Raw genomic sequence first — 13403 nt, forward strand, 5'->3', positions numbered from 1 at the left:
TTCCATCAACGGTTCAACCCACCAGCGCAATATGATATATTAGCAAAAGTAGGAACAAGCAAAATGCTAAATTTCAAAGAAAAAATTCATGAAAAACATTTAGTTGTCCATCAATCTAAATGACATTTTAATTTATGCGATGTTGAGCCACCTGATAAGGCATAGGAGAAAAGGCAGGCTGTAAATTCGCTGGCTCAGTGGCTACATTTGAAGAAAGCTGAATTGTCAGGATACATATACATGACTAGTAAAATGGTGTTTTTTTAAATACATTTGCAAGATAAAAACTACATCTTCACATAAGTAACTATTTCTACAAATTTAGCAAAATATACCAATAATTAGAATCACATACTGCAAATAACTATTACTACTGGTCATTTTTATCTCCAAGTTAATAACACCATGAATTATTGACAATACCATATAAACGCAAAACCACTTAAAATATAATTTCACTTCTATAATATTTAGTTAACGCCACGCAAAAAGTAATGTTGACAATAATTGCTCTAGAATAGAAAACTCATCGATATGCACTGCAAGCAAGGGAAAGATTTAGAAAGGAAAAACTTGGTAAATATGAATCAGCTGTCAACATGAACTCAGCAGGTGAGGATCTAGACCAGTGTTCCCCAACGTGGGGTACACGCCCCACCGGTGGGCAATTCAAATGTTTGGGGGGTAATGTGCAAATCAATAATATTTGGTGCCTACATTTTTTTTTTGTTAAAGAACGCATTTTCGAAAATATTTTTTTGATATTGCAACCATGACTTTCTGAGAAAATTACTGTTGCCACTCCCATCATATTATTTAGTTGAATGCGGCGCTTTAGCGCTGTAAATGATTTGTTACTGAAAAAAAGAAATCGTTTTGATAACACAAACTGTGGAGATTTAAGATTCAAATTGACCAAATTAGTACCTCACATAAAAACTCTTTGCAGCTCACATCAGGCACAAGGATCGCACTAATTTTCTTCCGAGTTGTACATCTAATATAAATATACATAGGTACTTACTGATGAAAGTTAAATTAAAAATAGTATTGCCTATGTGCATTTTTTATTTGAAGCAATTCATTTTTTTCAGAATTTGTTATTTAACTATAAAATTTTGATAGAGCAGGGGGACATGGAGATATTTGAAGCGTTGAAGTGGGGCATGGCACAAATAAGGTTGGTAAACACTGATCTAGACAATTACAATAGGATATATCCCTGTCTCAACAAACCAAAATTTTAAATTAAATTGTATTTGACAAAATGGAAAAAAGAAAGCTTACGAAAGTTTATGCTCCATCGTAAAGTTCTTCATTGACATCTTTGGTTCTAACCATTGCCGACTCAAGTAGAAAGCCGATACATTCACAACGACTGGTCCTACTTTTTCCGCCCCTCCCGTTGTTGTCTATGTATGAACTGTCATTGTTCTATAGAGAGCTCATACTGACGCGTCTGTCGTGTTCACACAGGGAATGGATTGATTTGAATGGATAAGTTACATGATAAATAATATACTAGCATTAACACACCTTCTACAAATGTAATGCATAGATCAATGCTACATATTCTTTGGAAACCAATATTACCACTGGTTTTTGTGTGAAGGACTAGTCTGACTTTGACAGCTGATGAATAACAGGAATGTATATTATTTATTAATAACATTGATAGTTAATATATTTGATTTGAGAATTTTTTATAATTCAATTTGAAACGAGAAAGGACGAATCAATATGTCAAGCAATCTGGGATCTGATTTTGACAGCTGAAAAGTGGACCACTCGTTGCTTGTGCAAAAAGTTATGCTCAGGCTTTATTAATCTAAAGATGGCGGTGTCCAAACTCATATGTACAGATTTTAATGTAGCAAAAAACTACTGAATACATATTTAGTGGTTGTAAAAGGTCTGCAATTTTATCAGCAATTTTGATTCTTTCTTTTGATGCTGACACTGATTTTGCAATTTTTTGTAAAAAAATTCTTGCGGAAAAGGATTATTTGATTTTGACCAATACTTCCAATACCTCCAATACTTTGGCATCGATACAATACTGATATAGGATATTAATACTTTTTCTTTTGATGACGGCCCTGCCCATAAATTCACACAACCTATACAGTCTATATTCTATATAGACAACTGAGCTACAAAAGATAATAAATCCAAGAAAATTATTCAGAAAAAGAAAAATATTCACAAACCTTAACCAAAATGACTTCTATGCATCTACCAATGTTGTGTTGTAGGCATTCTTCGGGAATAATTTCTCCATAAAGATCTATCACAGCATTGAAGACTTTCTTTTCTGGACCACATACTCCCTTGAAGACGACAGCTTGCTTTTCAAACCTATTGTAGTAAGAAAATGAGATAATATTAAATTAAATAAAGGCCAGTTCAATTAATAAAAAAAACACCACCCTTATAATGAGACCAAAACATCATAATAAAATTATCAATTCCTCATTTTATTAATATACAGTAGAACCTCGATAATTCAAAAAACGATAAATCGAATTTCACCGTTTTTCGAATTTTTCATCAGTTTTAACCCCCAAGAATCATTTTTCATACAAAAAGTTCGTTATAAATCGATATATTCGTTATTCCGTAATTCAAAATGAAATTTGGTCTCAATGGCCATTTTTATCCATATAAATCGAAATAAATAATAGTAAAATACTTATTTTCTTAGGCAGTAATAAATTTAATGACTGCAATTAAGTAGGCAAACACCTGCAAATTTAATGATGGGAGGCAAAACGCAAAGTTTAAGTTGAAGCCTTTACTGAGCCGTTTTTAAAGAGGCACCTAGCGGAAAGATACGAAGCTTGCAATTTGAGATTTTTTTTTGATAATTTACAATTTCAACTGTATTAATTAATAAATATGTATCTTAAAACATTAAAAAGTTTTTCTTTTAAACAAAAAACATTTATTCACGAAATTTCATAGTTATTAACCTTTTTGTCGCGCAATGGTCGCCCCAATGTATATCATTTGTGGGCGGCTTACAAATCATAAATTTTATCAAAACTCTTAAAAACCTTCATTCAAAATCCTAGAGGCGCTCCAACCGATAAATATAAATTCCTAAAAATCTTACGACATCCAAAAATAAACGAATACGACTTAAATGAGGCGACAGAGCTTGAACAAACATGTCCCATAGTAAAAAACCATGCATAAGTACATACCAGGCGGCCACTGTCGTACTTCAAGTGGCATGGACACTTGCGCCGATGACAAGTTTATTAGGGCACGATTTATTGAGGGATTATTTCAAAACACTTAACATAAAATTTTTCAAATCATTTTATCGGACAAGAATTAAAAATTTAATAGTTTCATGGTAATTGTAAAAACAGGGCTGAGGGTACAAAGCTACATCACATTCTCAACACATAATATTTGTCATTTTTCTTTTTCTATTTTTAATGGTAGATTGGGAACATACCCGACACCGCCTAAATGCTTTAACTTTTTTCTCAGTTGGGGGAGGCAAATGTTTTCAACATTCTTTTTGGATTATTACTGGAAGGTACATTTAATGATGTTGAAGGTTTTGAGGCACTACCATATTTTTCTATTAATGGACGAATTACTTTAATCTGAAAATCGGCCAAAGAAGTTTTTTTACCAGTTATGACTGTGTAAATACTAGCATTTAATAAAAACAAATTAATGATGTGGAAACCAACTTTTTTGTACCACTTAATTGTTTTTCGCATGCACGACAGACTACTCAACATTATCGACAGAGCCCATGTTTTTGTTGTAATCGACAACGCACTTCGGTTTTATAATGGGTAGTCCCGTGGCTCTATTGGTTTTATGTTTGGGCACCATTGAGTCGTCGTGCATGGTACTTATCATGTGTACCTCCCTTTTGTCAAGCCATTTCAACACAAGCAAAGGGTGTCAGTTTAAAGATTTTATTTCACCCTTTTTAAATTTTTGAATTTTTGGCATTTGCTTCCGATTGCTGCGAACTGTCCCGCACGCATTTGTTTTTTGTTTAAACAAATGTTCAAATAATTCTGGGCTGCTGTACCAATTGTCACAAAATAGTTTATGGCCTTTACCAAAATAGTCCCTCATCAATGTGGTTACAACAGCCCCAAACACACCCAACTTTTCACTATCGGTAATTTTCTTTCCGTCGCCACAATAAATTATAAAATCTAAAATATATCCAGTTTCAACATCACAAATCACAAATAACTTATTATGTAGTACCTATTTTATCGTAATGTTACGTATCCATGGCAAATACTGCGTTTTTTATGACGTCTTTAGTGAGTAATCGAACCACGGGAGCATAGTATCTAGACTATGGATTAAAATTCATGTGTTTTTAAACGGCACAATTACTGTTTAAAGTTCGCAAATGCTCTACCGAATCTACAAAATTGATGGGTTCTCAATTACAATTAATTATATGTATTAAATATATTATAGTATAATTACAATTCTAACCAACAATAAAACTTGTAATGAATTCATTTTTGCTGACTCTTTACGTATGTATATAAGTATGCTCCTGTCATGTGTCAGACTGACAGGAGGTGGACGGCCGCCATGTTTCATTTTCGTGCGCATTCCTGTACGCAACTCATTTTTTATAGTTTTATTATTCGTCCGATAAACCATTAACTGCGTTGAGCGCGGTTCAAAACTGTATGAATACGGCTGGTAATCCCAAACCTATGTCTTTTTGAAGGTATAAACTGCTTAAATATAAGTCGTCCTTTAAATACTATAATGCTTTCATCTATACAGAGGTATTCATTCGGCAACATTGAGTCTTTGAACAAATTTCTGCAGTGGTCGAGAAGTGTTCTAACTTTGTAAAGTCTATCACCGGCAGGGTGTTCACTGTCAGAGTAGTGAAGCATTTGCAAAATTAGCTCATAACGATCTCTGACCATCGTTTGGCTAAAAATTTTTGAATTTAACAAAGGCTCGGTGCTCCAGTGTTCCTCTATTGTAAGACGGCGGTTTCTAGTCATCAATAGGGTAACAGCGTAAAATACGTACAATTCACTTATGGAAGTATCATACCAGTTATGAATTCGCGCGTTAGGTGTGTGGACTTGTGTGTTTGTCAGATGGTCGTGATAGCCATTGGTAAAGTTCACTATTTTACCCATTATGTTTTCATTTAAAAAGTGTGTGAAAAACTCCATTTCAGTTGAATTCTCATTCAAGCCTACACTAGGATTAACATCGAGTTAAAACTGGCACAGTCATACACAATTGGCACAAATTGTCCCGCGGTCCACGGTTGACGTGGAGCCTCTGGTGCTTCGTGTCCAGAGGTGGAAGTGGAAGCCTCTCCCACATCATGGTCAACATCAGAAGGGTCGTCAATATTGTGTGGTTCTGCCAGCCCTGTTTCTCCTTCCATCATCAGTTTCCATTTCATAATCGGAATCCAAGTATTCAATGGATTCTTCGGCTTCCTCATCGGATACTATATCACGTGCGGACATTTTGATCGCAATGTACAAAATTTAACTTTAAATATTTCACTACACAATGAATTACCTACACGAACTTATTGTCACTATTGCAAATGTATATAAAAATATATATGAAGAATCTGTCTGTCGTGTTCACACAGGGAATGGTTTGATTTGAATGGATAAGTTACATGATAAATAATATACTAGCATTAACACACCTTCTACAAATGTAATGCATAGATCAATGCTACATATTCTTTGGAAACCGATATTACCACTGGTTTTTGTGTGAAGGACTAGTCTGACTTTAACAGCTGATGAATAACAGGAATGTATATTATTTATTAATAACATTGATAGTTAATATATTTGATTTGAGAATTTTTTATAATTCAATTTGAAACGAGAAAGGACGAATCAATATGTCAAGCAATCTGGGATCCGATTTTGACAGTCATACACAATTGGCACAAATTGTCCCGCGGTCCACGGTTGACGTGGAGCCTCTGGTGCTTCGTGTCCAGAGGTGGAAGTGGAAGCCTCTCCCACATCATGGTCAACATCAGAAGGGTCGTCAGTATTGTGTGGTTCTGCCAGCCCTGTTTCTCCTTCCATCATCAGTTTCCATTTCATAATCGGAATCCAAGTATTCAATGGATTCTTCGGCTTCCTCATCGGATACTATATCACGTGCGGACATTTTGATCGCAATGTACAAAATTTAACTTTAAATATTTCACTACACAATGAATTACCTACACGAACTTATTGTCACTATTGCAAATGTATATAAAAATATTTATGAAGAATCTGTGAACTCGAAATTATATTATTGAAATTTAAAATACTACTTATCACATTTTACACTAATTTTAAGGGGTAAAATGCATAAAATCTCCAATATTATGACTAAAATAATTACACTTAATCACAGAATCGCGTATTCAAAGTAATTTTATAAAAGCCGAAAACCGTACGAAACCAGAGACAATGTTGAAATAATATCATCGCTCTATTCCAAACAAAGCCGAAGTCGGAAATGACATCATGCGCCTGCGCATATTGCGCAAACAACTGGCGGAAAAATTTGAATCGACAAAGCTGATTATTTATATTTTGAAGGAAGTCGATATGGGTCGAGTCTTTGCTATATTACGAACTATTTCATATATGTTTGGATCACAGAAATCGACAGATGTCAGTAGAATAATAATGAAGCAAGTTCGTAAAACAAATTTCGTCTCTGTTGCTTACCAAATAACGAAAATACAACAGTAGAAACTTAACGACTCTCGCGGCTTACGTATACGGCGATCACTGACATCTCTAAATTACGTTCGCGAGGAATAGGTTAAGTAACTAACTTGTAACATTTTTTTATAACTGACAGAATTACATTTTTAATAGGTATGTATTTTAATAAACAATGAGTTTCTTTTCTTTTAAAATTGAAGTTGATAACAACTGAATGTTTAGATTAAACTGGCAATAATGAATACACAGTGACCCTTTGTTTGACAGGACTAGTTCACTAATTGACTTAATGAGTTCACTTGACATTTTTATTATTGTTTATAGAATATTAAAGAATTTTATTTTAAATACAACACACCCCTTTTTACTGTGAATTTGTATGAATCTAGATTAGATTTTCGTAAGGAACAACATTCTTATTTAAGAATTTTTATTCTTGGTAGGTACCTATCTAACTGGATGTCTGATTACTCAGTAATTAGTGCTTAATTACAAAGTGTAAAAAACACATATTTCGAACTAGTTCACCATTGAAATACTTTTTTGACTGGTAAATACCATGTAACACTATTTTTCAATACTACGTCGTCTCTATACAAATTGACGAAAAAAAAATATTTTTTTCGGAAAATTCGATTTATAGCGATTTTCGCTAATTCGAAATAAAATTTTCAGGGTCCCTTGGATTTCGAATTATTGAGGTTATACTGTATACAATTAAGATTACATTATATATTTGGCTTGATTTATCTGTCCAGTACTTTGTAGCACATAACGTGTCTGTCTATGAAACACATAAATTTGCATGCTAAAGAGTTTGCATCTTTGTTGTATAATCGCATAAATAAAACACCCATATTGCATCCCACTCATGCGTGCTTATAGCGCCTGTCCACATGCATGGATTTGCTGGCACCAATAGTGTGTAAATTCAACTATCTACGAGGGTGGGTCAATAAGTCCTTAGAAAAGCCGACAAGTGGCGCGACTAGTACTGTAAGCGGTTTGTTTTCATGCAGCGGCACTACCGATTCAGTATGCTGCGAAGTTTCAATCAGATTGGTCGGGTTGCTGTGTGTTTTTCGTACATTTAAAAAAAAAATTTGCTTGTGGAAAATGGAAAATGGAGAAAATTGAGTTTAGAGCTGTTATTAAACATTTTAATATAAAAGGGTTAACAGCAAAGGAAATAAAAAATGAGTTGGATTTAGTTCACGGCATATCTGCTCCTTCACTTGCAACTATTTATAACTGGTTAAATGAATTTAAACGTGGTCGTACATCAACAAAGGATGAACCACGCTCAGGACGTCCTGTAGAGGTGACTACACCAGAAATGATCAATAAAATCCACAATATGGTGTTAAGTGACCGAAGATTAAAGTTGAGTGAGATAATTGAGGTTACAGGGATCTCAAAAGGTAGCGTCATTTCTATTTTACATGACAAATTGGGCATGAAAAATATTTCTGCAAGATGGGTGCCGCGTTTGCTCACAGTCGACAATAAACGCAATAGGGTGGTGGCCTCTAAAGCCCTGTTGTCGCTCATGCAACGCAATCCGGATGAATTTTTTCGTCGCTTTGTGACTGTAGATGAAACATGGATACACCACTATACTCCCGAGACGAAAGAACAGTCAAAGCAGTGGATTGCGAAGACAAACCATGTCCAAAAAAGGCGAAAACCGTAAAATCAGCTGGTAAGGTTATGGCTACTGTATTTTGGGATGCACGTGAAATTATTTTCGTTGACTATTTGGAAAAAGGAAAAACAATAACAGGGGATTATTATGCATCTTTATTGGACCAGCTAAAAAACGAAATTGAAGAAAAACGGCCTCATTTAAACAGCAAAAAAATCCTCTTTCATCAGGACAATGCCCGTGTTCACACATGTTTACGATCAATGGCTAAAATTGAAGAATTGAAGTTCGAATTGGTCGACCACCCACCGTATTCGCCAGATTTAGCAACCAGTGACTTTTTCCTTTTCCCAAACTTAAAAAAATGGCTAAGTGGACAACGTTTTTTTTTCAAATGAAGAAGTCATCGATCGGACAAATGCTTATTTTGAGGACCTTCCGAAAACTTATTTTTCTGACGGTTTAAAAAAAATTGAGAAACGTCTAACCAAGTGTATTGAGCTCCAAGGAGATTATGTTGAGAAATAAAAAAAAAATACAAAAATAAAAACTGTTTTAATGCTTTTTTCTAAGGAATTATTGACCCACCCTCGTACTATTACACTTAGTGCTGACTGTCTCTCCAGTCTCATTCTTCCAAGCATGTGCAAGACGCGTTGTTGTCATGCTATGGTACTATTTGACTGGTTGTGAAAATTGGTTAACGTCAAAAATGCTCTGCGGTGTAGTTCGTTTTTTTTCCGGCAGGTTCGCCATTATCGTTCTACTGCGGAGGCGCAGATATCTCACAAGTTCCGTACACATGAAAATTCAGAAGCTATGTAGTATGTGTTTGCATGTGCATTTTCATATAGGATATAGCAATGGGCTACTAGAAAAGCTAAGTTGATCATTCTAGATAGGTAGGCTCTGCAACTGTGTTCTATATATCTCATATATATATATATGGTAAGGGGGTTTTCAAAATACTTCAACCATTCATAATTTGTTGTGATCCTTGACTTAATAGGTAGGTGATAAAGCTTTTACCTACTTTATTGTATTGATTTGTTACATAAGTTAGAGTTAATTTTATTCATTGTCAATGTATATTTGCCTTTTGGTGAGTACATAGTGCCTGAAGATGCTGAAAGGCGAAACCCGGGTCGCAAAAAAGCCACTCAAGCACAAAACTTAAATCTATTAGAATATAAAGTTAGCTATAATTTGATACGCACCGTATTTCTGGATCTTTACATTCAACATTAAATGTTAATAGTAATTTCTCCTTTCTCTGCGCCCATAACACAGGTGGAAAAGACCTGAAAATAAAACAATGCATAACATTTAATGTATTTATTAATTTAATTTCGACAAGTCATCCATATATTCATTTTTTATGTGCTGTATTCAAAACAAAGATTGGCAACAATAATTTTAATCTTCATTGTAATCTGATGCATGAAATATGAATGTAATCTAAAAGAAACCAACATGTATTCTAAATAAGAATAATTCTAATATTTGATAATAATAATTCAACCACAGTATTTTAAAGGAAAGTATTATTTGTGTCAATTTACCAACACATGTACATCCCAACATCGCCTGCTTTATTTTGATAGATAACACTAGCAATTTGCCTATAAAGCGTTTTTTTTTTTTACTAATTCTTAAACATAAAATGGTAAAAGTTGCAAGAAATAATTACATATTAATAAAAAACATGAACAATAATGCTGTCGAAACAATTTTAGCTTTCCGAAAAATCTCCAACTTAAAAAACAGTGGGTGCATTTTTATACTAGAAAATCTCATTTTAACATTAATACTTTGATCCCCATGGGTTGGTCCAAGAAAGCCGTGGGGGTCACCGGTGATCGGTAAGGAAGACCTATGTTTGAGTTGATTTTCAGCGCCGGCGGGCACGCGCGCTGTGTATTATTCTATTTGAGGTGGCCGGCATTCGACATCGAAATGCCAACATGCTCTCGTCAACACATAAGGACAGGTGACCGGCGAAATGGCCGGCCCGGCGCAATATAATAAATTAAACTGTTGGTACCGCGACAGACACATGAGGCCGGCCCATCATAAAAACCAATATTTACGTAAAAAAAATCATCAAAATGAAAAAAAAACATATTCTTTCAAAACCTATCAAATAATACCTTGGAAACAAATGAACTATTTTACGTAAAACTAATTGGTGATCAATGTGTTAAACAATAAAATTATCACTGTTTGAACATTTTAAAGACAAAATTTATAACTGAGACTTAAGAGCCGAATTGCTCAACTTATCAGCAAAAAGGAAGTTAAAGCCACATGCATGTCTACCAAAAAGTATGCTTAGCAAAACTAAAAAGTAAGTAAACCAAGCATTTTGATCGAGAATACCAGCTACAAATAAAAAACAAAGGAAACACTCAAATGAAGCACTGTAAATAAAAGTTATTAGTTATTCAATAATATAATATAACAAACGGTACTGTTCGGTTATACGGAATACAGCGGAAAATACATTTTGAAAATAGCCGATAAACTGGATTATTTGTTAGGTTAACCTAACCTAACCCAACCTAACCTAACCTAAACTAACCCAAACTAACAAATAATCCAGTATCTCGGGTATTTTCAAAATGTGTTTTCCGCTGTATTCCGTATAACCGAACAGTACCTAACAAACATGCAAAGTACAAACAGTACAGTGATGTTGATATGATTTGATGAAGGGAAGAGTATTGAAAATAGGTCATGTTTATTTGAAATTTCATTTCATTTAGTGCTTGTTAGTCATAAACACATTCTAGAGATCTTCCAATTCATGCATGTTGTATCATTGAATGTGATATTTTGTTTGTCCAATACCAATAATATTATATTATTATAGTGATTAATAAAATTTCTTTTATAGTGTCGTCTGTCTGTCAATTCATGATGGAACTGCACTGTATTATTTTATTAATTATTTGTAATTAAATAAAACATTTTTTTTAGTACATACTTATTCCACTTTTTAATTAAATTGTTGTTTCGTCCTCTTCAAGGGGACATTATCAACTTTTAAAAACACAAAACATTTAAACGATTTTCCATGTAGGTACATAATAAAAATGCTGCTATTTTATAAGTAATCCAGAGAGATAAAGTGCAAGTGTGTTATTAGTTTGAAGTGTATGTGTATTATAATTATCAAGTTTGAGACATAAATACATAGGTACCTACCTACTTTCTATGACTAATTTTTGAATGGTCCCGCGACTTCTGTACTATGAAATGATTTTTTTTTTTGTTTTAATAAATAAATTGTAATAAATGTGTGTACACCAGGAATATCGAAGAACAGATTATTGGAATAGTGAATACTTACCTACAATTTACCATTATTCCGAAGCTTATTTCTAGAATGTTCTGATCAATATAGGAAAATGGCCGCCATGAAAACACGTTAACCGGGATGAACCAAAATATCACAAACATTGAACACCGATACGAGAAATTACCGAATTGTTATAATGAATATCATATTGACAAATTAAACATCAGATGCTCAAGATAGACAGCCGACATTCAATTCAATTTAGATAAATGTGGCGTGAACCTAAGCGGTGTTTTGTTTGTTGAAAAATCCTACCAAATCACATTGCTACAAAACTACAATATAGTTTTAACAAATACTAGCTGCATAAATGCCAGGAAATACAGATAACCCGAATATATCGCGAAATAACATGGAATTACAAGTTCTAAAAGTTGCATGGTGCCGGCAATGTTTAGCGAAAACGTGAAGTGGTTGGTTATCTAGAAATGACAGAAAATCATAAATTAAAAGTGTTGTACTTACATTTCAGTTGTCATTTTTATGATATTTGATTAGGATATATGAGACGATAACCCAGTTTCTGTATATTATTTTACCGCTGTATTTTATTTCAGCAACGATCTCCAGCGAGTTTGCCAAGCAAAAATTATGTGGAAAAGAGTCGAATTACAAACTCATGTCTCAATTACCAGTCTTGCTATACAGAAATAAAGGATATTAGCCAGTGTTGTCATATTTTGAAAGTGGAATTATAGTACAATGCCTTCAAAATTTTAGTATTTCGGCAAAAAATATAGTACGCGTTGAGAGACCAATAATTTTCTGCATTTTCAAAAAATTAAACGTGGGTGACGTCTTGTTTTTTTTTAGACAAAATTCAAATGTTAAGTCAGTGGTTTCCAAACTTTATGTCACTACGCCTCCCTTTTAAAAAAATGTAATCTAGGCGCCTCCCCCCCTTATTTCATTTAATTATACAAACACCTTTTTAAATAGTCAACAATGTACCTACTTACGAATACAAAAATGAAAAAAAAAATAAACAAGGTTTTACTACTTATAGTAAGTACATTAATTTTTGACGAATGTGCTTGTTTATTAGCACAGACAATTTCAATAGTCTCAATCCAAATTCATCTTCGTTCATTGACAAATGGATTCTATCATGGACCCCACATCCTGAAGCGGACCCCCCGGGTCAGGATTTTTCAACCACATATTTAAAATATTTAATAGTTTTGACACAAAGCAGCGCCGCTTTGCTTTTGCTATTAATAAAATAATGTGAAAAGTGCATTAGAAAACTAAACAAGTACTCAGTAAATACATTTTTGTTTGCTTCAATATATCTGGCGTAGAAATCATTTAAAAGTGGAGACATGGCGAACTTTTTTTTTGTCATTTTTATTTCCTAAGCTCCAATTTTTTATGAATGCCTTCACTTTGTCGTTTTAAATCATTGAATGCGTGAATGGTCCTTGTATTGATTTATTCACTCATTTTTTTTTAAATTTCAACCAAATAGACAAGTTTAACAGCAAAATTATCGTTCCTAAACAAAATTGCCTCAAATTTCAACATTATGATTAATTTGACCCTTTTATTTCATTTTTTACGAGATAGCCATTGCGCTTCACAATAGTATAGAAGTTAGGGATTATAAAATTAGTCTCCATATTTGCAGAAAGGTTTGCAAACCAACCTTTTATAGGATTGTTTTTTG

General features: G+C 33.6%; 1 protein-coding gene across 1 annotated transcript in view; it reads right to left on the reverse strand.

Annotated features, from left to right (window-relative positions):
* The window catches only part of LOC147079623 (prostaglandin E synthase 3-like), a 35995-nt gene extending 23614 nt beyond the window's left edge, over positions 1 to 12381 (reverse strand). The window contains exons 1-3 of the mRNA XM_085942590.1: positions 12203 to 12381; positions 9594 to 9677; positions 2211 to 2358 (exon numbers count right to left, since the gene is read on the reverse strand). Coding sequence (XP_085798716.1) covers positions 2211 to 2358; positions 9594 to 9677; positions 12203 to 12216 — 246 coding nt within the window. The 5' untranslated portion in view covers positions 12217 to 12381. The remainder of the gene's footprint in view (positions 1 to 2210; positions 2359 to 9593; positions 9678 to 12202) is intronic.
* Positions 12382 to 13403: the final 1022 nt, after the last annotated feature.

Source organism: Rhyacophila brunnea, unplaced genomic scaffold (assembly GCF_057557595.1).
Source record: "Rhyacophila brunnea isolate RB1 unplaced genomic scaffold, BYU_Rbru_1.0 scaffold_1, whole genome shotgun sequence".
Taxonomy (NCBI): Eukaryota; Metazoa; Arthropoda; class Insecta; order Trichoptera; family Rhyacophilidae; genus Rhyacophila; species Rhyacophila brunnea.